We start from the raw sequence: 25665 nt of genomic DNA, 5'->3' as shown, positions 1-25665 counted from the left end.
ACGTTGCTACCTGAAATATTACTGCAGGACTTCAAATTAGTGACCATTTTTTTTTCTATCTGGGAGAAGATTAATCACAAATATAAATCAAAAATATAATGAAAATGTGAATTTTATTTCAGATTTTAAAGCTGTATTGATGAGTATCGAATGTGTTAGAAACAAATAGGCACAAAGACAAAGAACACACGTCACATAATAACAAAAATAAAAGCTGATATTGCCACCGTCAGCCAAACCACAGATTTGGGAGAAAATTGAAAAAGAAAAAAATGGTTACATCACATTATGGCATTTTTATAAACTGTCTTTTCTCATCATTACAAAATACAAAAGCACAACCATCCCACACTACTCATTCAATATTGGCTACACTTTAGCCAATAGGATTTCACTGTAATTCACAACCAATGCATCAGCCCCTTTGGTTAACATGATCATAGTTATTCATTTGAAAGCAAAACTGTAAATGATTAATTTTTTTTCATGAATTTTCATAAGGCTGCTTGGTTTTTATTCATTTGTGCTTCTGTCGACAGTATAGGCAGTTTGTTTAGAATAAAGGTCTGCTTTCTTTACATTGCAGTAACTTGGAGGGAATGATTATGTAAATACACCCAAGTATTAACATCAAGTCCTTAAATAAATGTAAACATATACATCTTCTAAGGTCAGAATATTGACCCGCTTCACTTAAAACCATTACTGTAGCATTGTTCTGATATTTTTTGGAGTGGACTCATCATTCAGGTGTTTTGTGGTGAACCTTTGGAGGAAAATAAAAAAAGATTTTATGATTTTTGAAACAAGCTGTAGCATCTTTTTTTTTTTTTTTAAGAACAGGAAAGAAAACTTACTTGAGGGCATTAAGGAGACCTTCAACATTATCTGCGGGCTGATCTTTTAAGACTTTAATGCATCCTTTCATCTAGAGAAAGTGTATATCACATTATGGGGAAAAAAGCCATTTTAAACTCATTCAAAAAAGTTTTGGGTGATTGAGAAAATGAGAATGTAGCCTTACATCGATTTTTGAGGATTTGTTGAAGGCACCGTTTGGATGCACATGATCGTAGAGGATAATAACCCCCACCATCACCCTCATACAAAACAGAAGTGTGTCTTCACTGTTGAATCGACTTGTGTATTCTCTGTTAGCAGAGGAAAAAGATTGAGCATAATGCCACAATAATACACTTCAAGACAGGCACTCCACAGTCATCAATGATTAGTCAATAAAAAAAGCATACTTGACTGTTAAACAATTAAGTGTACAAATGTCTCCAGAATGTTCAAACCATTCTGCAATTTCAGTTAGTTTAGCCCCCATAAGGAAGGCCCATGTCCCATAGGAAACTGTTATTATGCAAAGACTCACACTAGTGGTTTCCTTCAGCGGACAGATTGATGTTATCAGCAAGTTATTATTGTACACAAGAATGCCCAAATAGCGGTCTACCCATTAAAATATTTGAGCATTTTAAAATCAAACTACAACATTTCAGAATAAATTTCCCATGATTGTTTTGAAGGCATCTGTTAAGGCATATATGAAGTGTACAGCCCGAGTACTTACGGTGTCTCTAGCATGACCTTGCATACACTTGCCATAGTGCTCAGGCAGTCTGTGGTGTTCTCAAGAGGTAATGTCTTATTCTACAGAGAAAGAATGAAAGGAATAAATCACTCAAAAATTACAATGCATGTAGCTTATTGATTATCATACACTATCCTTTCAAAAACCTCTTCAATGAATGCTACAGTAAAACACAGTAAAGCAATATTATTGTGAAATATTACTACAATTTAAAAAAATAATTCCCCTAGTATTAATTTAGCGCATCTGTGCAGAATAAAACTATTAAAGGGGTCATATGATGCGATTATAAGTTTTCCCTTCTCTTTGGAGTGTTACAAGCTGATTGTGCATAGATAAGATCCCTGAAGTTGCAAAGACTAAAGCCTCAAAACCAAAGAGAGATTCTTTATAAAAGTTAAGACTCTGCCACATCTCCCTAAAATGGCTCATTTAAACACGCCCCCACATGTCTACGTCATGTGTGGGAAGATTTGCATAACACCGCCCAATGAAAGGCGGCGGAACTATTATTCTCACTGTAGTATTGTTGCTGCCGCTGGCGCCATGTTGTGGAGATGCTGTGTTTCGTTGTGAAAGTGAAAGTATTTTGTTTGGGCTTCCAAAAGAGGACACAACTAGAAATCAGTGGTTAAGTCGTATTTACAACACTGTTCCAGAACAGTTCAACCCAAATACTAGAATGTGTGCACTGTGCAGCTCATTTTACTCATTTCCTGAACCTGGAAGAGTAGCCTACAGTGCTGGCTTGCACAAAGGCTGTTTCTATAAAGTGGGGCAATTCCAACTTTGCAAGAACAGTCTGGCGCTTCTGACTCACAGCCTGTAAGTACGTTTCTGCTACTGACTACGCGAGTTTTGAGCAGTGTAGAGATTGCTGTTGTTGTTTCTCTGATCACAAATGTAGGCATGGTAATGTTTACACGGTGCGATGCAATGCAACGACATCAGTAATTATATCCCCACTGGATGCAATAAATGCCTTGTTTATAATGGGTTTTATTGTTTTTGTGTCGTCACGCCGGGACACAGCATCACATTACGGTAAGGGGCATAACATTTCCGTCTCACACTTGAGGTATTCGGCCAATCACAATGCACTGGATAGCTGGCCAATCAGAGCACGTCTTGCTTCTCAGAACGATGAGCTTTGTAAAGATTGACGCGTTTCAGAAAGGCAGGGTATAGAGAAGCAACAATGTACCGTATGTGGAAAATAATGTTTTTTGAACCTTAAAACGCATAAACACATTACATTACACCAAATACACAAAATAATGTTCATTTTAGCAGTGTCATATGACCCCTTTAAATTCTTTCAAAAAATAAATAAATAAATAACTGTTCCCAAACTATTACTTTTCTACAGTATATTTGATGGGAATTAAAGTGCTAAAATTACTACTGTAGAAACAAGCAGTACCTCTGTCACAAAGTTTGTCGTTGCTGTGCTCAGGGTCTTCAGCATAGGAGTGGCTTCAGCATAGAACAGAGACATTCTATTTGCCATTTCATTATTGACTTCATTTTCAATTTCAAGCTTGATAGAGAAAAACACACATACACACACATGAATATATAGAAATGAACACAAGGGTGTGTACAATATTCTTTTTATCTCAGGTTCCTGCACTTACATTCATGTTGTTTAATCTGTTTCGACTGATTGTTCTTCTGTAGTAGCTGAAGTCATTCTGGATAGCTGGAATCCTCATCTAAATAAATGTTAAATAAATTGAAAAAGGAATTTGCTGTGGCAATCAATACATTTCCTCTTATTTTTTAAACTCCCCTAATATGAAAATAGGTGCATGACAAAAGCAGTGAAGCAGCTGGCACCTTAAGCTCATCAAAGCGGAGAGTGAAATGCAGGATTTCAGCGAACTGTTTAGCGAGGGCCTGCTCCCTTTCCAGGTGCTGAGTGGGAGTGTACGGCGGACACGTCAGGGACTCCAAAAGGCTCTGCAGTGCTTCCTCTACATGGAAGAGAAGAAGAAAGCAGATGCAGAGCTTACATTACGTTTTTACGCATTAAGGAGAAAATGTGTGGACATATGTAATTATTAGGGGCGTAACGATACACGTATTCGTATTGAACCGTTCGGTACGAGGCTTTCGGTTCGGTATGCCGGTGTAATCCCTATTACGTTTGGAAAATAAAAGAGCTTAAAGTGTGTGAAATATAAATGTTCTCAGTGCCACTGCGCTCAACAAGGCAGCCCAAATAACATAACAGGCAACGTGCTGTCTTCCAGTGATAACCTCCCCTTGCTGTGGTGTGTCGAAATACGATGATCTTGTATCAACGATAGCCAGAGATATTGTCAAAAACATCAATTATTGGCAATATTAAGAGGATTTGGCATTTCCAATTAATGTAGGCCTGTTACATTCTTATTTTTATTAGACTTATTATTAGGCTATTATGAGGTTACTTTTATTATTAAATTAAAATTACAATTAATTTGCCCTGCAATAATTACCACATAACTGACACGCTGCGAGGAAAAGATTAGGCTATTTACTCCTCAACAGGTCTAATAGGCTATACAATAGGCTAAATTATAGTCCTATAATTAAAATATTAACACTGCAGTCATCAATAAAAATCAATGAAATAAAAAGCTTTTATTTCAAGCACCGATTTTCAAAAGCAACACGAAATACGTTTCTTCTCACTTTTTTTTTTCACTATGTACGGGCCACAAGAGAAATATTAAGGGAATAAATGAAAACGGCTATACCATTATCAGCATATGTTGAAGTAGATTTGTCTCTGAGAGAATAAGCGGCATCAAATGCCGAAAGCTCCGTCATTACTCCATTATTCCATTTTTACTTTCACTTTCTGCTTATAGTGAATTGACTGAGATTAAGATGTTCACCGGCATAAATATTGCACAAAGTTTGTGTGCTTGTGTGATATCCATTGGCTTACCTTCATGTTTTAAAACAGAAATATTTCTAACACTGCGACGTAACCAATTACCCCGCCCCCCGTATCGAAATTTACCGAACCGTGACACCACTGTATCATATCGAATCGAACCGTGAATTTGGTGAACCGTTACACCTCTAGTAATTATATATGAATAGTGTACCTAGTTTCAATGAAAAAGCATAGAACTTCTTTAGGCGGATGACAAGGGGACACACAGAGTTCCACGCCCTCTCCTGAAGCAGCATGTCATTAGGATTCTGTATTGCCTAAAATGTCAAACAAGTCACATGATTTAATCTGGCATTAGAAATATACTCCACAAAATGCCATTAAATACAACTGATTGACCCACAAAGCCAAAGCGGAACTATTAATCATACGTACATCTCTTATTTCCTGGCCCGCCCCCTTGTAGGCTTGCAGGCCGGACAGGATGCTCTCTGACTCCTGGAGAACAGCATTCACCTGGTTCCACACCTCTCGCTCACAGTCTGTCGGTTGTGCATCTGACACAAATAAACTACATTACGCACTGCCAACCACTAGTTATTACATGCAATGCATTTCACAGCATTAGATATCATATCAAACCAAGTGTCAACTGCAAACCAGAGAACAGAGCTATAGAGCTCAGATCTTCATTTCCAATTTTCCAAATTACAGCCTTTTTTCCGACAACACAATTTTTAGTAGTGAAGTAAAATGCATGTATGAAGTCATTATTTTTTTTGGTTAGTCTCCAGTTCAACACCCAACCACCACCAAACTTGACAACCAGAAAGTGACCAAACATGTCAATTTTGATCAGCAGATCAATTGCTTTGGAGTTTAAAACCACATGAACTTCTGGTGAAATGTTTTGCTTCAAATGTGAGTTAATGTTATTTTTCTTCAAAATAAATGCCACTTGATTTGATATTTTGTTATCTAATGTAATGTAATGTAATGACATTCATACTTTAAATTGAAGCTTAAAGGAACACTCCACTTTTTTTGGAAATTTTACAACTCCCCTAGAGTTAAACAGTTGAGTTTTACCGTTTTTGAATCCATTTAGCCGATCTCCGGGTCTGGCAGTAGCACTTTTAGCTTAGCTTAGCATAGATCATTGAATCATCGGATTAGACCATCAGCAACTCGCAAAAAAATTCTGTACTCTACTCTTCTGTAGTTACTTCGTGTACTGAGACTGAAGGAAAATTAAAAGTTGCGATTTTCTAGGCCGATATGGCTAGGAACTATACTCTCATTCCGGCGTAATAATCAAGGAACTTTGCTGCCATACCATGGATGCAGCAGGCGCAATGATATCAGCCTAGAAAATTGCAAATTTTCATTTTCCGTCGGTCTTAGTACACAATGTAACTACAGAAGAGTCAAGCTTTAAATAGGAAAATTATCGAAACTCTTTGGTCATTTTTGATGACCGAACGCTAATGGTCTAATCCGATTCAATGATCTATGCTAAGCTACGTTAAAAGTGCTACTGCCAGACCCGGAGATCGGCTAAATGGATTCAAAAACGGTAAAACTCAAGTGTTTAACTCTAAGGGAGTTGTAAAATGAGCCTACTTCCAAAAAAAGAGGAGTGTTCCTTTAAGCACTCAAATATTTTTAGGAGCAATGTATAATCACAACAAACAAACAAATAAATGAGGTGATATTTTCATATGAAAAATCATTTTCTTTCTTTAAACCAGAGGTTCCCCGATATTTCAACATTTCATACAGATGCTCATTTCAAAAGTAAAGGTTTATTGGTTATGTGTTATGGCTGAAATGCAATCAAAAAATCAGCAAAGCAAATACTCAGGAAATGTTGAACATTTTGGGTAAAGCTCTCTTTAAATTTTCTAGACAGAAAAACTAAATCCAATGTTTAGTGAGAGGATTTCAAAGTTTACAGAATAAGTATATAGGTAAAGGATCGAAAGAGCTGAGATTTCAGAATGAGACAAACATAGATTGGAAAAATATAATAGAACAAGCAGAAGCAGCAAAAAGTAAGGAGATCATTTTCAGAGAAAGTATCATGCTACATAGACATACCTAGCCATATTGGATATGTGGCTAGTTACAAATACTGATTGTCAAGTCATGCACATTTGCCAACAACAAATCAGATTGAGTTTTTTTTTTTTGTTTTTTTAGATTTTCAAGAAAAGATTTAAATATCTTTGTATTTGCAATTTGAGTTCTTAGAATTAAAGATGGCATATAAAAAAGATAAAATATCCTAACTACTTGCCCGCTCAAACTCATTTGCACAAAGTATTTGCATATGCAAAAGCATTGTGAAACTCTGTTTTGCTGTTGCGTTGTGACGAGTAGATTTGCAAGGGCAATTCTGACAATGGTACTTGCAAAACGTTAGTAGCTGGAAAAAGTGACAGACACCAGGCCAGGCAAAAGCTCTGCTCACTTTCAAAGTCAAGGAAAAAGTTTGGCCCCTGATCAAGCTCTGTGCAAGTGAGCACTTTTAACAGATTCCCCATTTGGTTTCTGAAACAGAAAAGCAAGAAGAGAAAGAGGGAAAAGGTAGAAAGACAGAAAAGAGAAAGGTGTTGAACGTCAAAGACAATAAAATCACAGGATGTCACACTGAGCGTTGAAGAGTGATTCTGCAAAGTCTCATGCTCCTAAACACAGAATTCCCTCAACTTCTCATGGCAAACATGGAAATAATTCAAAATTGAATCTGAACTGTTTTTGCGTTTCCTTTTTACTTGAAGAAATCACTGAGAAATCAGCACTTTTCTTCTAGTTAATTCGCAGGACACACTTTAGACAAAGCTTCAGCTCTGGATATCAGGAAGCATAAACTTTCAGGGAAAACGAGGGAAAGCTGTCTTATAAGAGCTTTGAGACTGTCAGTCCAGCTCCTCCTGCCACTGCTGGGGAAAAAAACAGCTGGTTATAGAGTCTTGCCAACCCCAGACTCCACCTCTTCTCAAAACTTACTTTCAAAGTCCAGGAAAAAATGTGGATAGTTTTCTATTTCCCTTGTAAGGACTTTTAGAAGATTACCCATTCCAGCGAAACCTAATCAAGATATAACGATAAGAAACAATTGCATGAAATAAAATGATTAAATATACATAATTAAGTATGCAAATGTATAAAATTATTTATGGTTTATCTTCTCCCCCTCTTGGTCAGTTAGTTCGTATTAGATCAACTGATTATCGCTCTACAAGAGGCGCATTAAGAGGAGACTGTATTACCGCTTAGACGAAGTAATTTTAGTCAGTCTGCTTTTTCTGTCAAAGCTGCACAAGAATGGAATACTATTCTGACAACTATAAGAGATCTAGACATATATGCTTTATTTAGGGTTCAATTGAAGAATTGGTTAATTAGTACTCACTCAGATTTGTCAACACTAGAATTTTATATCTGCTAGCTATCCTATTATTTTTTGTATATTTTTTGCATTGCATTGTTTAATTGATCTTATTGTTTTCAATAGACTACTGTATGATTTGTATTGTGTAATTATTACATTTTCTAGTATGTATTTTAATTAACATTTTCTTTAGGATGACTTTAGAGGACTACGGATAAAAAAATAGCCTTTGGCTAATTCTGGTACATTTACAGGAATGTTTTATTAATGTACAATGTCCTTGTCAACTAAATAAAAAAAGAAAAGAAAAATCTAATTCAGAAACCTTAAAATCACCAATAAACAGTGACTTCATTACAGGTCAAAGCAAAAATGATAAGAGCTGCAATTAGAACTTTAATATACTTGTTTAACACTGATGTTCTAGAGAATCTAAGTAATCTAAATTGGCACATAACTAGCAGATAAAAAGAATATGCTGGTAATAGCAAATAGGAGATACTGGTTTTCTTCCTCGTAGGTCAGTTTCACTTAGCCCTTCTCATATGTACTCTCAGCCAGAGGATAAAATAGTTGAAATGCTCTGATATGCTGATATGATATTTCAAATGAGATTATAAGAGCTGTTTTAAAACACTTTACTGAGTATAGTTACTGATATGGCTATGGCCAACCGGCTATGCTAAATAATCATTAAAAGTTATAACTGCACATTCTTAAATAGATTAAACCCATTATTATTTTTAAACTGTCAAATTTTGATTTCATGGTGACTTTAAAATGCATGCAGTGCATGTGATTCTTCACTGCTCCCGCAGAGGGAGCAATTGCACACGATAACAATAGCTTCTAACAGCAGATGTATTGAAGTGGTAACAATTTTTGGCACTTTCATGAATCTCAGCTAGAATATATAAATAATTAATTGGTGGTTGAGTGTGTAGCACATTTAATAAGTCACCAAAAAAAAACAAAAAATAAAAACATACAAAAATGCAAACAGAATAAAAACTGCGACCTCAAGGTTGCATCCACAAGTCAGTGTGATCCTCCAGATGCTCTTATGTGCAAGAGGATGTGAAGACAATACCGTTTCTGCTGTATGTGGTTAACCACCACACATGAGTGCAGGCGATTCAAACGAGCTTCCTGTCAAACATAAAGTGCTCCAACCATCGGAACAACTGCACTTGCAAAAGCATGAGAAACTGTCACTCTGGTGGCTGTGAAACAAAGCGGGCACAGAACATTCAGCCCATTTCTAAGCCATGTCTGTGTGAGCGTGCATGTGTGTCCTTCACTATGAACTCTATTCATTATACAGAATGAATCATCACAGCACGACACGCACAAATCCAGCACACTGCCCACATACTACATATAAAAAACCCATTACAAATGCATCTCAAAACACATGCACACACATAGGCCTTGACCTGCATTGGTAATGGGGTGACCTTATGGTGTAAAAATGCTGGAGGGTCCTTGGCAGTGTAATGAAAACCTTGTTCCTTGACAAACCTTTCACAAGTGTTCTTACACGCTTTAGAGAGCTAGTACGAAAAAAGGTGTAGTGTGATGAGGGGCACGAGTGGATGTTTTAAACCGGAGTAACCAGGAAAGTTGGTGAGGGAGTGTCACACAAAACAACTTCCTGTTTAAAGAAAATAGAGTAAGACCAAACAGACTAATTTTAATAATGATATTAGTACTAGCTGCATGTGTTTTATGGTGGAGCCCATTGATATCCATTGTATGGACATATCATTTTTCAAAAGGTTTTATGTTCTGCAAAACAGAGGAATTAATATAGGTTTGGAATAACAAGCTGACCGAATGTTTATTTTTGGGTGAACTATCCCTTTAAGTTCAGCCCTGCACTGGATGTACATACAATACCGTTAAGACCCCCATGGCTACTGGAATTAGATCAAATCAAAAGCTTCTGTGCTTCGCAATTAAACCATGTATGCTGCAATTAGAGGCCATGCGAGCCAAACAATAATCCACTTTATCCATGGCTGAAAAGACCTCTGTTAGCCTCTGCCTGCTGAGCAGCTCATAAACAGAGCAGTAAATGAACTTTTGCATCTCGGCTGGGCTTAAACAGAGATTGTTCTTGTTCAGGTCTAGCATACAGCCGCAATATTTACAACTTCACAAATTACTGGTTTATTCACTTCCTAATGGGGTTCCCACAGTGACCGTGTTTGTGTTTATCAAATCCTCATGTTACGAGAGGCACCGGCCTACACAACACTTCCTGCTTTGTGGAGTATGAAAACCACAGCTCTCAATCAGAGTTTACAGTAGTTGTGTTTATTGTAATAATGTCTGACTGTGTTTCTAAGCTCATTTGCTTACACAAAAAGGAAATGCTACATACTGTGGCAAGAGGAGCAGAGTTAATTGAACCTATGCTGACACTGCAAACAAGCCTAATCGAAATGAGATATAACTATAAATCTGATATTGCCATAATCAACAGGATGCCTCAGTGTTACCTTTTCTGGAGGAGAACGTATGCTTCCTTTTAGATCATCCACTTCTTCTTGATTCTGAAAAATAGAAGACAGAGCAGCAAATCTGTCAAGTTGTGTTTAATGGGAAAAATCAAACCAATCAAATGGCATAAAATATGAACTTCTTTCTTTAAACCTGAGGTTTAAACATTTCATAGAGATGCTCATTTCAAAAGTAAAGGTTTATTGGTTATGTGTTATGGCTGAAATGCAATAAAAAAATCAGCAAAGCAAATACTCAGGAAATGTTGAACATTTTGGGTTAAGCTCTCGTTAAATTTTCTAGACAGAAAAACAAAATCCAATGTTTAGTGTAATATAACATGTTTTGAGTGTAAGGTCACACAGGATTTCAAAGTTATTCAAAGTAATTCAAAATGCTTGTTACACTGCAAGTGAGCTGCGCCAAAGATCATTCTCATTATGTAGGTGTTTATACTGGGATCTAGTATTGCTGTGCCACTTCTTTTGCAACTTTACGTAGCACAGCAGGAATAAATACAGATATGCTCTTAAAACTACACTATAGTTCAACAGCAAAATTTAACACATACAGGGCATAATATATGCATATATTATCTCCATATTGTGAAGTGGTTAGTGTCTTTTTTTATTATGATAACATTAAACACAAATATATTATGTATCAAATATATTTAAAAAAATAATCTATTTTAAAATTTCATATTGTTTAATGTGAACAGAATAACAGAAAACTAAAAACATCTATTTTCTGCATACCTGTTAAAAAACTTTTTTAAATGTGCACTTTACAGGTATAATTATAAAAGTAGATATATCATTTTATTTCAAATATTAATAATAATAATAAATATTTTAATTGTTTACCTTTTTAAACTAGCTCACATTATTTATCCCAGTCATTTTTTAACACAAATACATATGATGACTACAACTGGCTATACTTAACTACCTGTTTAAGTAACTAATTTTGTGATTTTTTTTTTTTTTTAAAGACAATAACAACAATATAAAGAGCATGACTGTATCAGTTTTGGTTGTGGGAACATGTCACTTCAACAAAAATTGCAATATGAGCTATATACTTTCAAAAATAGGTTTTGAATATTTTGTTTGTCTTTATGCCACTACTTTACCCCATATATATATATATATATATATATATATATATATATATATATATATATATATATATATATATATATATATATATATATATATATAATGATTATACACATATAAACAATGACATAGTAATCAGTCTATTCAGTGTATTTCATTGTGGATAGCTCACTATCAGATTTAAAATGCACTTTACAGCTGTTTCATGTTAACTGGGGTATTAAATATCTAGAGACATTCCAGCTAAATGCAACTAATGGCAACCCAAAAACACTCTGGAGGGCAGGAACCAGCAGAGACACTTTCTCTAAAGAGGCTCACATGCAAATGACAGCAATGTTTCTACAGAAATGTTCTGCATAGTATGGCCTTCGTTGGTTAATTAAAATAAGTATTTTAACACATCATAGACAAGTGCTTACATCTTCAACCATATGGAAAAGGAAAAAAACATTCAAACAACAAACACTAGGCATTCATGCAAAGAATGATCATGACGAAAGCAAAAAACTTGTCACACAAACGCCCTTAAGCTACCAAATTAACAATCCATTTGTCAAGGAAAAAGGAAGCTGCCTTCATGATAAAGTCATCCACAAAGCAGCTCTCTATTGAGCTGCGCTGACAAAAGACGAGCTGATATCAACATGTGTTGACCTTTTTTCCCCAGAGAAGCTTGAAATGAGCTTTCCCCCTTCAGCACACAGTGGTACTACCGGACGGCGTTTCCTTCTAGAAGATTAAGATCAGCGATCCCAATTAATACATCGCCCTCTTCTGCCCTCACGCATCGCAACAGTGTTAATAAAGCCAGACCTTCTAACAGACAGAGAGGGAGATAAAGAACTACCTCCCTCTGGCTCGACTCCCATCTGTCAGTGTGCATAGTGCTCACACTCCCCTCCCCCCCCTCAAACCTGAGGACAGGGCATGAACATACCCCACAGGGACTCTGCCATGGAGTCACAAGCCCTTATATGGGCATTCGGCTACTCGACGCGTGAGCCGGATGAGTGGTCTTCCCTTCCCTCCTCTGTCTCTGCACCTTTCCCTCACTAAAGACATCACTGTACGCCTGTCTTCTACACGCTCTGCAGACCCAGTGGAATTTCTGAACAGCATGTTAGATAAATTCTACAGCGCTTTCGAATCAGAGATCTGCACCAAGAAATTCACAGTATCTTGGTAGGATCTTTAGCGTGTGATGATCTGGGCCGAAATAGCATGAGGATATTTTATCTGTGGTATGTCCCTCTCAGCAGGTCCAGGTATTGGAATCAGGAAAAGAGAATTCCCAGAGAATAATCATGTTTTTCAGAACTCGCAGTGGAATTTTCCAGTGACCCCAATAACACAAGCTGCTCTATGCTGGATAGCAGCTATCATTTGAGATTAAACTGAAAGGATGAAGCAGGCAGAGTGCCGGCTCTCAGATTATCTGCGTTTGAATTGAATATTTCCGCTCAGTTATTGAAATATGAGAATCTCTGCAACATGCAAAAATCTAAAGATTGAGTAAACTGAAGTAAGAAACGGAGATAAAACATACTTTCCAAAAAGCTGGGCTGCTACACACATGTATGCATGCATACATCTGCCAGGATGACAACAATCTCCATGACAACTCGGGGGTTATTGCATAGCGAAGCACATTTGAGTAACAGCTTTCCTCTGAGGCAACGGCAGTACGGATGATGAACACCATGTCCTGACCTAGAATCAAGGAGGAAGCGAAGTCTGCAGAGAAGTCGCGTCATTTTTGGCTGAACCTAGCATGAAAGGTTTTAAGATGATCAAAACTAGATCACATTTTTGGATAAGTACATCATAATATTACATCACATGCTTGGCATTACTTTTTAGAAAGCAAAAGTTTCCCCATGTACACAGGAAAAGGAGTTTAAAGACTCTACGAAATCAAAACTGCAACATGTGGTTTTTCATCCACGCTATTAGCTTTAAGGTTTTCTATGAAGTACTATAATCTTATTCAGCAGATATAGGCTACACAGATATAAAATCTTCAGGAAAAATGGGTCAAAAATAGTGATGACTCACTCAACACCAGACAATAATATCAAGAAGCAAATCATGTTTATCCCGGTGTTGTTACTGTTTCAAATCTTCAAAATTTTCAAACTATGAACAAATACCTTAGTATATAAATGATACTAAAATAACACTGGTTCATCAAAAGCAGTACAGACACTAGAGATGTATAAGGAAAGCACATATTTTCAAAAGACCTTTAAAATGAGCCAGTTCAGTTCAAATCATATGTTGTCTTAAACAAAAGAGCTCCGATACAAACGCCAAATTGCTCAATTTCAAGTACTCTGAGGAGCTGAGCCCGTATTTTTAAAAGCATTAGACTCTGACCAGCTGCTAACCTCCAGGACAAAACTGTCTGACTGCAAGAGGCAGATGGGCTTTTCAAACGACCTAGGCCAAATGACCGACAGCATGAAATATTCAAGCAAACAACTCCCAGTTCCCATTCTCACTTGGGTGGCACACATAGCAGTCTAACTACAAGTATACAAGTGTGATTAGTTTAATACTGTCACAGCAATCATACCACTGCAAGAACATAACATGACTGTTGACAAACTGTGGCTGCTGGCTAAAAAACGGATTTCTTGATTTGATCATTCCACTTCAGTTTAGTAGCACAGTCAGAAGCAATTGCGGTGAAACAGATGGTGATCTTTCCCAAAAACAATGTCTTCATCATCAAATTGTAGCACCTCTAGGCAATGACAGGCCTTTTATACGATGACATCACCATGTGTCTAAAATATCTGCTTGTAATCATGAGGCAAGATTCATTTACTTCTATATATTTGGGGATATGGTTCACTTGATTTTGGATAGATGGAAAAAAGCAAATGTAAACCTGCTCAGGATTATCATCATGCAGTACTTTATTAAAGAAGGAAAAGGTGTCTTTCGGGTATCAATTTCAGATATCCATTCTGCACATCAGAGCCATGGCAAAGTGTTTTAACCCAGACATAAAGGCAACACATCAGCCATTCAAGAAGCTCTTAAAAGCCACTCCCCGCAGTTCATCCAGAGGTTAAGATGCATGAAGAGTCAACGAAGTGTAAAACTTCAACACCACCATGGGAAACAAACGGAGATGGACAAAAAAGCTGAAGGAAACTCAGTGAATTACAATGGCTTCAGTACAGCAAGTGCAAATATTAACTAGGTCTAATTCTTGTTGTACATGTAGGGCCCTATGAAATCCGTTTGATTTTTTCTCAAATTCCGTTTTATTTTTTTTTTCAAATTCCGTTTTTTTGGATTTATTTTTAGCCCTTTCGGATTCTTTCGGATTTGTTTGTTTTCTTTTCACTTCTAAGCAGTATTGACCTTTAAAAATTCAGTTACACAAACTCACAATTCAGCTTTTTTATTTAAACTGTTAATAAAGCACATTCAAAATTCAGCCAAATCTCTGGCCAAAAATAACAGTAACATGAAGGTAACAGTTACAAAGTAGGGTTGATGAATATTAAATTAAAGAATAATTGTAACCATGCTGCAGGGAGACAGAAACATTGAAACAACGCAAATGCCAACACAAAGACATATTACAGTCAATTAATATGTCAATATTACAACAAATAAACAGTCATATTACATTCAAAATTGTCCTATATGTGCTGTCACAGAACGAAACGGCACAAATAATTGGGGTGGAGATGGGGTAGTGCGAAAAAAACTTAGCGTGTGTTGATGTGCAGCCTAGAGTTTTCTTGAGCCGCTCCCGCTGAGTGTCTGGCCATTACCGCCCACTCCCACAACGTGTGTGTCCCGCTCCCGCAAATATTCTAATATTGTATATAATTTTCGCGCTATTAATAAGTGAAATCACATTTGAATGAGCGCTCGCAGTTCACTTTCGCTTTCGATTACACGATCACGCACACTCTGTGTAAAGTGAGCACATCTTTACAGTGCGTTAATTAGACACGTTGATATTCTGATCATATTTATTTCCAAGAACATTTTACCAATTCCAAACCACACCAATCTTATCAGGAGCCACTGGCTTCGACATTTTTTTCCTTGCGCGGGAACGTAAGGACGTATGGTTACTAGGCAACATGTTTAACAATGCCATTTGGCCACGGTTTAGGTAGAGACCTTTCTACGTTTGTTGTTTTAAACTGAAAAAATGAGAAAGAGGTAAAAAAAAAATTTATTTAATATGTCAACAAAATACATGCATATTCCGTGCGATTCCGAGAATTCCGTTTTCATGTGTAAATTCCGTGATTCCGTCCGCGTTTTCCGCATCACGGAAATCATAGGGCCCTATATATATGTAATAGTGGTCGACCGATATGGGTTTTTTGACAGCCAATGCCGATATCTTGGAAAGCATGGTGGCCGATATAATTTTATTTATAATTATACTACGGGGTCGTTGAATGCTTGAATTTGATCGGCTGACCAATGTTCTAAGGTGTGCAATTATTTTCAGGGAAACGCACAGCGAACATAGTTCCAGGCAGCTCTTGACCGCATTTATGGCAAGCCATTTTGACTTTTATTCCTTCACAGGATATGAATTCTTGATATCAACAATTAAATTTTTACTTTACTATGAGGAATTAGATTTCTACTAGTAACAATGGCTATTTTTGATATCAGCAATTGCATTTCCACTAGTAACAAATGTTAATTTTTGATATCAACAATTCAATTGTACTGGAACAGTTACACTGTGAATCAGAAAAATACACCCCATCTCAATTCATTACTTTAGCAACTTGTTTGCATAATTTCTAAGATAACACTTATGAGTAAATAATTATTTAAATCAAAAGTAGGGCTGTACACTTAACATTGAGAAATAGGCTAGTGTCTGTAAATATTAAAGCATAAAAAGACCATTTAAATATGAAGTCTGCATGTTTTTCATGTCTCTGTGTGAATGAGCGGTATCTTATCATACACACAAACTAACTCAGGTCTTGACAACTACTTGTCAAAAGTTATTAAAACTTTACTCATTAAGGAATATCTCACAATTTTTCTTCCATATTTTAATTTTAACAAATGTTGTAAAACATTTGCATGGCAAAAAATAAAAGGAATCATTACATTTTCATTTGATTACATTTTAAAGGGTGCATTAAGGGGCCGTTCACATATCGCGTCTTTTGCGCGCTCAAGTTCGTTATTTCAAATGTAGACGCGCGGTATGTGCGCTCATAATGGAAGCAACGTGTTTGCGGTGCGACATGTTTTTTCCAGGCGCGTCCGCGCCGCATCGAGATAAAAACATCTCAACTTTTCAGAATGCCGCAAGCGCACCGCACCGCAGGTCGTGTGACAAGAACCAACCAATCAGCTTCCTCACCTTTTCCGTTACTTTGAAACCTCAGCAGCTTTTTTGAAGTATGGGGTGCACCCAAACACTGCAGCGTTTTTTACTTTTCTTAGTAAATAAATAAATCGGAGTGCAACCGCCCGAGCGCTTTGGAAAAAAGGAGTAAGCGGCGCGCCTAGCGTTTTCCACGCGTTTTTAGGCACGATATGCGAACGGCCCCTAAATTGTTAATATTTTATGCCTTCATTTGGTTATCACTATTTTGATAGTGTTTTAAACTCACAGGGTCTTACTGTAATGTAGAAATTCAAAGAAATTACTAAATTGTTTAAGTTTTATAAATTCAATTGATTAGACTTGCTACTTGATTATTACAATTTAATTAAACAATTAAAACAGAATCCAGAAAAATTTAAATGTAAAGAATTTTGAGGGAAATTATTTTTCAGATTTTATAGGGCTTTCTGTTACTCGTTGTCATGGATGTGGTCTTTAACTTTGCCAGCCACGTCTATTTTAGATAATTACACTACACCCTCATATATTTGTCAGAACACCTACACTTCCTCAACTCCTAAATTAAACAGCATATAATTTCACATACTGTAACCCAAATTGTATCACATTTTTAAATGATGCTTTTTAACAAATCCGCTCCATAACTGTACTGAACTGAACTGGTGTTTGTAGATACTTGATTCTAAAGCTAACTACACTGGGTGGTCTAAAGCACAATAAAATATTTAGTGCCAGCCTAGTGCAGAAAGGTCAGTGAGGCGCACTCAAACCTACTTCTTTAATGAACACACACCATCAGATGTGAAATTCTGCATTAACAGACTAAAGAGCCTGTCATAATAAAAGGCTTTGATTTCTTCAACCAAGAGACTTGTAAAGAGCATAAAAGGCTAAAAGGCACAAGGGCTGCTCCACCCTATATAACATAACAGAGACACCACAGGGCGAGACCTCATAGTTTCATCCATTTTTAAAGACCTCTCTGTTATGACTATGGAGGACAGCAAACCTAAAATTGGGTTAAGAGAACTGTACTTCCCTCGGGCTGCAGGAAATGTGACTGAGGCTTGAAGGAGGATGGCTGATTTTTGCCCCTACATGGGCATTGGTGGGCGGGCAATGTGGCAAGAGGCAGGGTGACAAACACTGCCACAATGGCTACCTTGCTTCCTCTGCCGTAACACTATGCTCAATAGGGTCATGAGGGGTGGAGCAACACTTCCAAAACAACACATCCCATTCAGACACCACAGATGAACCTCTGGTCCTAACAGTATGAATATTTATAGTGTCTGAAGAAATTTAGATTATTCAGCAGGGCTCACAAAATCGCTAGCCCGACATCCCGGGGCTATTGTGTTTTCCAGTCGGGCTACCAAAATGTATCACTGCCCTGCCCGACGGGCTACCTTAAAATACAGGGCTCCCACGCAATGTTCCCTCTAAGCGGAGCGTGCGCGGGACCGCGCTCTTTTTCAAAAAGCATTCAAAAGAATGCTTTTGCTCAGGTGCCCGAAATGTCTGCCCAATAGAGAAAAGTTTTGCTCAGCAAGAAAGAAAATTAGAGGGAACATTGCTCCCACGGGTCCTTAAATTTGATACAACTAAATTGAAGAGTTTTTAAGGCCTTAGACATTTTTAAATACGTTAAATGGTATAAGAAATAATTTTTCAAATTGCCTTAAATTAAGAATTCTGCAGATACCTTGCAAATAGTAAAATAAAACTCTTTCCTTGATATTCATTGATATTTGTGTTTTGAAAATGTTTTTGATTGACATGTATGGTCTTTATTTTATTTGGGCTAGTTAAATACATTTTCGGGCTACCAAAATCTGAAGAGCACCTGCCCGAAGGGCTACCAGGGATTTAGAAATTTTGCGAGCCCTGTTCAGATAATGGCTTTTCTTCACTTAAGTAGGAAAAACTTCATCTAGCCAACGTTCTTGGCATTTTAGATTATCGGGCATATAAAGAGTGTGGAAAACACAAAACAGCCTCAGTGCGTAAACTGATGGGGGTTTGGTATTCAGAGACAATCTCCGTAGCTTGTCAAAGTGTGTAGGCCTCAAGAAGCATACAATTCTTCTTACAGCCGGCTTATGGTCTGAATAGCACTTCTGTTCTATGATCTCAGCATCTCAAAGGCACTAAAATACAAAGATTCATGTCGCAGAGTACATGGGGAGAGCGGGTCTTCACTGCCCTTCGAGCATAATTTAAGCCTGTAATGATTGTCTTACAAATAGAACTGCATGATTAATCAAAATAAAACCAAGAACTGCAATTTTAGTATGATTATCAAATTGCTGAGGATGTGATTTAATTAAAGGGATGATATGATGCTTTTTTAAAAGATCATTAGTTTGTGTATTTGGTGTAACAGAATACGTTGACATGCTTTAATGTTCAAAAAACACATTTTTCAAATACTGTACATTATTGTAGGTCCTCTATGCCCCGCCTCTCTCAAACGCGTCGTTTTCTACAAAGTCCCTCCTTCCAACAAGCGCAGTCTGCTCTGATTGGCCAGTGCATTCTGATTGGCCGAACACCGCAAGCACTCGTCGGAAATGAAACGCCCCTTTCCATAATCGTGAGCTTCATCTTTCAAAATTAATGTAAAGACAGTTAATAATGTCCTTAGTTTTACCATCAGTTCAAGCCCGAAAGGGAAACGGAGTCACGTGACAGACCCAGTGATGATGCTTGTATGTGTTTGCACACAAGCCGCGATTAAGAAAGCTGACTCCACTGTGATGTGACCCTGTCTCTCTCTCTCACACACACACACACACACACACACACAATGTGCAAAACTCCCCATTTGAACAGTCAATAGCAAATACTAGAGCTGGGCAATTTGTCTGATTTTATCGATTAATTCAAATGTAATACTTTGCCACTATTTTGTTTTTTATAAATCGAGGAATCGCGGTTTTGAATATAAATATTACCAGGCGTTAGAATTAGACACTTTGACAATATGCCAATGATAACATAGTAAAGAGAAATGAACGATCCAACCGCATGTCTGCGCACGTGATTAACCGTTCACGTGTGACGCGCTCATATGGCTAGGCGTCGTTCTCTGTTATAGATCCTCAGTGCGGGTGCCATTCACACAGAACGCGCTTTTGTGTTGACAAACTGTACTTTTACGTTTGTTTATTTTGATTATTAAATCCTTAAATGTTTGCCGGTTCCCGCCTCCTTCTTCCCGAATCTACGAACTTTGTTACATTGGTGCCGAAACCCGGGAGGAAGGAGGGACACGCTGTCAGAGAGCCCTCGCTGCTGAGGGGGATCGCGGTGCTGAGGAGATCGGGCAGCAGGGAGTAGCGGGGACGGCCGCTGGCTGCCCGAGGCGACGGTGGTGCTGGAGCGATGGAACGTCAGGTGGGACGGAAGACTCGCTGCCGTGCTCCTGGGTCGAGGAGGGGGGCTGCCGTCCGAGAGGGAGCGGAGGAGTCGGCGCCATTCGCCGAGTGGCCGTAGCCTGCTGCCATCCGCCATGATGGGGAGGAGCAGGGAATGGGGGACTCGCTGCCGGCTGCCCTCGACCGGAGGAGCCATCGCCGTCCGCCAGGAGGCGGAGCGTCGAGCCGTCCACCAAAGAGGTCCAGTACCATCGCATGGCACCGCGAGTGAGAGCCTCTCAGCTGGTTGAGGACCAACCAGCAGTGTGTCCGGGAACCGGACCGAATTTTTTTTTTTCCTCTCTCCCCTCTCTCGTCTCTGTCACTCCTCATCCTTCCGTCTCCTTTTCTCTCGCCTCGTCTGTCCGTACCCCCAGGTACGCCGCGGCCGCCCTGACGGGTCCCCCCCAGGAAGGAGAGGGGGGGGGGGGGGGGGAGTAGAGCGCAGTCTCGAGGGTACCCCCCGGCCTGCGAGGGGCGATGGGGGTATGTGGTGAGTGGGGCGGGGCCGAGAGCCGTGGGAACGGAGCGAGGCCGGTGGAGTTAATGATAATGAGCGACACCTGCGACACTCACCGGTCTCGAGTCCCACGGAGGAGCTCCGGAAGGATTTTGATTATTAAATCCTTAAATATTTGCCGGTTCCCGCCTCCTTCTTCCCGAATCTACGAACTTTGTTACAAGCATGTTTAGCTTAGCTAGTTAATGGAAGGCTACCTGCTGCCGTCAGAGCAAGTGTAATTTCTGCATTCACGCGCTTCTCGAATGCTCTCATTTCCCAAGTTGTGTTTTTAAGTCGGAATGTGAAAACAGCACACTCGCGTTACTACAAAGATTTGTTGGACTTGTATTATTAGAGCTTTCTGACTTGAGTTCACGTGCATTTTCTCAGTCTGGAAATTATTTTTCACATGCGGTGCCGGTGATGATGCTTTTTACATTCGTTTTGGAGAAACAAAGTACAAATATTTTGATTGATCGCTCAGGCATGGCACCAAAATGAGGCACCGATATCTGCATTCTGATTCAGTTCTAGTACATACCGGTTACATAGGTGCCATATTGGTACCGGGTTACGGTACCCAACCCTACATACAAACTATATGACAGTAGAAAATCTCAGGTGATTAGGTGCTTTATTCAGAGCTAAACGTGTCTAATATGAGTTTAAATATAATTTTGTGTGACCTTATAACCATACTAAAACCAACAACAGATTGTTTACCTCAGATCTTGAAAATAAATTAAAAAGCATAAATGTCTGTTGAAACTGTGAACTCACTGAGAACCAATGAGTGTATTCCATAACAGAGATGTAATCAGTCACTCAGTATGTACATTTAATGACGTTAAAAAGCTTTAATATTTAGGAATTCGATTATAAACGTATCCATTTCGTTGCGAGTGCAGTGCGCTTCCAGAGACAGCCTGCCCACACACGCTTCTGATTGGCTGTGATATTTGATTGATTCTGTTGCGTCGTGTCTGGTGTGGATTAGGGATGCACGGTCATTTGCACCAGCTCATTTGCATTAAAGCAACATACTCAAATACAGAGCGTTTTGTCTAACACCCTAAAAGTGGCAATTTTAACAAGCTATAAAAAATTATCTGTGGGGTATTTTGAGCTAAAACTTCACATACACACTCTGGGGATATCAGAGACTTATTTTACATCTTGTAAAAAGGAGCCTTATGAAATGTTTTTTTCCCCCCTCAGAAATTCTGTGTTGTGTATTTAAATTTTACTGGTTATCAGATGAAGGCATAAAACATTGATTTAATTTATATTTTAATTAATGAAAATTAAACATTTAACTTTTTGGCAAATAAAGGGGATTGACTATTAAAATAAAAATATTTTGTGATAATTTCTTAAAAAAATATAGTTTTATTATTTTTCAACAGTAGTAGTAAGTAGTAGTAGTATTACGTGCATTCTACTAAATAGTAGTAATAGATATTATTAAATAATAATTTATTTAAGATAAATAGAAAGCAACAAATAAACAGTGAAGCAAGGACCAGGTTACAAAAATTTCAACAAGTGAGTCCAAATTAAAGACAGAAAGCGAGAGGGAGAGGGAGAAAGACTATCTGGGCTGATACATTTCATTCATAGTGCTTTCACAGACTGTTACCATGGACAAAAACACCATAAATCTAAATTCCAGCAGCTGCTCAATTAAATGAAAAAGTAGCATCACTGAGAAGAGCCAGACAACTCAGAAGGCCAAGGTTACAGTCAAGTTCAAATGCCAGCTGAGGAGTCAGGTCTGGTAACACTCCAACTCACAGTACAGAGTTATCACCTACACGATCGCCTGCAGCTAGCAAAACCATGCTTCTGTTCTCAGGCACAACAGTACAGCTACAAGCTTTCACAAAAATCCTACTTAATTATGTAAAAATATTACCAGTGGTTTCTACAATCATTGCATTTCAAATAAGCTACTTCCCCTGTGATTAACCTCAGCACAGACGACTCTGGGAGAAATAAAAGTGTAAAACTAGCAGGAAGTTTGTCGAAAGTGAACAACAGAAAACATCACACCGGTGTTGCACAATATAGAACATTTAAAGACATCAAAGTTAAGACCCAGGAAAGCAATTTACGTCTACTTCTTGTCAATATTAATGCATCATGCATGCTGAATAATAACCATGCAAATCAAATCAGGCCTCTGGATTTTTTTTTTTTGTATTAGTTAAATCTAACAAACACACAGAAATATGTGAGGGTTTATTAAAGCTCAGTTACTAAGCATATTATGAGTCTAAGAGTCCATCTGCTTCAAGCCAACAAATCCAGTAATTGAACTGCAGATCCACTTGTACAAAAACAATAAGTCATATGATACCAAACTGAGTGAGGTGGCCTCATCCAAAAATGAGAAAAGGTTTATATCTATTATAACTCAACCACATTGTCATTCAGCCAACTTTTAAATACAAACTAAAGAAATGCAATGCAACTAATTTAGAATTAAACAGCAGTGGAGAACTGGAAATCTCATTAATTAAAATAAATGATCACAATATAAAAGTTTACATTTAACGGCTATTCAATTATTAGTGATTTTAAAGATTTGAATTAAGTTTTTCAGTGAGCAGCAAATGTAATCTAAATGTAAATATAGAGAAAATTAGCTAATAGGAAATGTCTATTATCAACCAATACCTTAAATTACAAAAATCTCTTCCAATAACCAATACGATACAGTGCATCCCTAATTTTTTCATGTTGTAATGATAACAATATACTGCTGAATCATGTAATCAGCTTTGAAAGCTTGACAAATCTTGAGTAGACTAATCCAATTAAACGTAGAAAACCCTGGACAACTAAAAGTGCATCCTGTTTTGCTGCTACACATGCACTGTATTGAACAGACAAACGACCTCTGTGGATTAACAAGTGATTTTACACATGCCTTGTTGCCAGCTGGATGAGGCAGCGGAGGCCTTTTGGACGACACACAATGTATTTACACACTGCCAAAATGCTGCACATTCACTACAAGCATTTGCACTCCCTTTCGTGATTTTTCGCATACTCTGCTACAATACTCAGCATGGCATGAGATGCCTATCAAAACCTGAAAAAGCTAAATGACTCAGACCAATCAATTAGCTACTCAGCACGAATGGGCTTGAAAACGAATGCAGCTCATGTGCAGTGAAATGCAAGCTAAATTAGGCCTGAAATATTGTTCTGTTCAGATGCAGACTGATCAATCTAAGCACAAAAAGGCTTAGGCCAGCAGTCTATAATCAGAGAAAAACTAAAAGGAATTTAGTTAATCTTGCAAGGTAATATTCCTGTAAGAGGAAGTACTTGTCCACAAAAACTACGCCATTATCAATCTCCAGATGCTTCTGTGCTTTTCTAACCACAATGAAAACTCTGTCAGGATGGGATACTGGTCAAACTACCCTGAAATAAGATCCTTGTCATTTCAAAAGATATGGTGCAAAGCCATACCCAGAGGCTCAACCAGCATGCAGAGCACCGCAGCTGTCGCCATCCGTCTGGCAGCAGGCAGCATTTCACAACTGATCTGGGAAAACAATAATAAATCAAGAAACTCTCCGGCTGTCCAGAGAAGCACAAAAACTGAAGCACTAAAGAAACTAGAAGAGAAGCATCTCAACAATTTAAAGATACACTTTAAACCATGGAGGTGTCCTCCTAACTGGAGTGTCCCTGTACAGGATCCAATGAGTGGGATTTAAGTTTCCCAGTCTCCTGAGTGTCAGTAAAGGCACAGCTGTTGTGGCCTGAAGTTGACAATAACAACCTGGAGCTTCTCTTTGCCAGCTTAGCACTTTGAAACAACCTTTATCCTGAGAAATGCAACTGTATAGGCCTACATCTACTAGTGTATGTCTGGAATGCTAGCATTTTGGAGATTTAAATGTCCAAATACAGAAGAAAATGAAAACCTGTATGCAAAAAAAAATCAGTACAAAGCAGCCGTCTAAAGGGGAAATAATCTTCCATTTAGCAGACTCGCTTAGTTCAAAGTAACCTAAAGCAACGTTAATTGCTTTCCTGCACAATGCTATTAGTAACTGATCATTTAAATCAACTGTACTTGGATTAAACTGTGTCAGCAGTCTACATCTTTGACAAAACACACATGAATTATGCATTACTTTGAGACCATAATTTATATTTAAAAGCCTGAGATGTCAAATCAGATACAAACGTGCTTCTGAATAAACAGCAAGCAGATAACTTAACCGTTGGCAGTTAAACACCAACTGACAACTCAAGGGTGGGATTCACTCTAAAATACCAGCAAGCTCGTAAACCAAACAGATGAAAACGTACACAAACTTAGTATAGATGCATAACAAATCTGTGACGTTATAACGTTGTCGCAGAAACACACCGAATAAATCACTGAGGACTAACTTAACGTTACTAACGCATCTCTCTTCGATAAAAACAGTTCTGACTGAGGTTTAAATAATACATATTCTTGTTTCTGTAAAATAGAAACAACATAACTTTGTTTTACTAATTCAGGTTTGCTGAAACAAGGATAAGATTCACTTTTTCTACAGTGAACTGGAGTTACACTTCCTGCGGCTCTGGGAAGATCGAGACGTTTGACAGAGAGCTGGAACGCACTCTTTTTGCTCGAGCGCTAACTATTACAAGCTTGTGAACGAATGAAAGCTTTTCCCACTATTTTAAGTAAGCTAGACACCGTTATATAGTCGTGTTATGCTTACCAATAATTTCCGCAAATACAGTTTTTCCAGGGATTTCACTTCTGTCAACTCTACGGACTGTACCCCCGGGCAGCCCCACCTTCACTTTCCTTCAGCTGCAGTCAGTCTGAGAGTACTGGGTATTACT

At 38.0% G+C, this 25665-nt stretch overlaps 1 protein-coding gene across 5 annotated transcripts; it reads right to left on the bottom strand.

Moving 5' to 3' along the window:
- Positions 1 to 95: 95 nt before the first annotated feature.
- Positions 96 to 25665, bottom strand: LOC306879769 (CYFIP-related Rac1 interactor A). Of its 5 annotated transcripts, XM_079432950.1 has the most exons (13): positions 25539 to 25665; positions 10389 to 10442; positions 7500 to 7580; positions 6961 to 7040; positions 4923 to 5044; positions 4699 to 4804; positions 3437 to 3573; positions 3235 to 3312; positions 3021 to 3137; positions 1577 to 1656; positions 1025 to 1151; positions 858 to 928; positions 96 to 766 (listed from the first exon to the last, which is right to left on the bottom strand). In XM_079432950.1, the coding sequence occupies exons 4-13, from the start codon at positions 7031 to 7033 to the stop codon at positions 703 to 705; spliced, it is 975 nt and encodes a 324-aa protein (XP_079289076.1). In that variant the 5' UTR covers positions 7034 to 7040; positions 7500 to 7580; positions 10389 to 10442; positions 25539 to 25665; the 3' UTR covers positions 96 to 702. The 5 variants fall into 5 exon arrangements, with proteins under 5 accessions (XP_079289076.1, XP_079289079.1, XP_079289077.1 ...); XM_079432953.1 differs by lacking the exon at positions 6961 to 7040; XM_079432951.1 differs by lacking the exon at positions 7500 to 7580.

The sequence above is a fragment of the Barbus barbus genome (genome assembly GCF_936440315.1).
Source record: "Barbus barbus genome assembly, chromosome: 14".
Taxonomy (NCBI): domain Eukaryota; kingdom Metazoa; phylum Chordata; class Actinopteri; order Cypriniformes; family Cyprinidae; genus Barbus; species Barbus barbus.
This window is presented reverse-complemented; position numbering and strand designations above follow the sequence as displayed.

Excerpts from the sequence above, each read along its gene's own strand:
- LOC306879769 (XM_079432950.1), bottom strand. The coding sequence starts at position 7,033 with ATGGGGAATCTGTTAAAAGTGCTCACTTGCACAGAGCTTGATCAGGGG. Across the intron at positions 1,657-3,020 it reads CGACAAACTTTGTGACAGAG|AATAAGACATTACCTCTTGA; the intron begins GTACTGCTTGTT and ends CTTTCTCTGTAG. Across the intron at positions 929-1,024 it reads ACAAATCCTCAAAAATCGAT|ATGAAAGGATGCATTAAAGT; the intron begins GTAAGGCTACAT and ends CACTTTCTCTAG.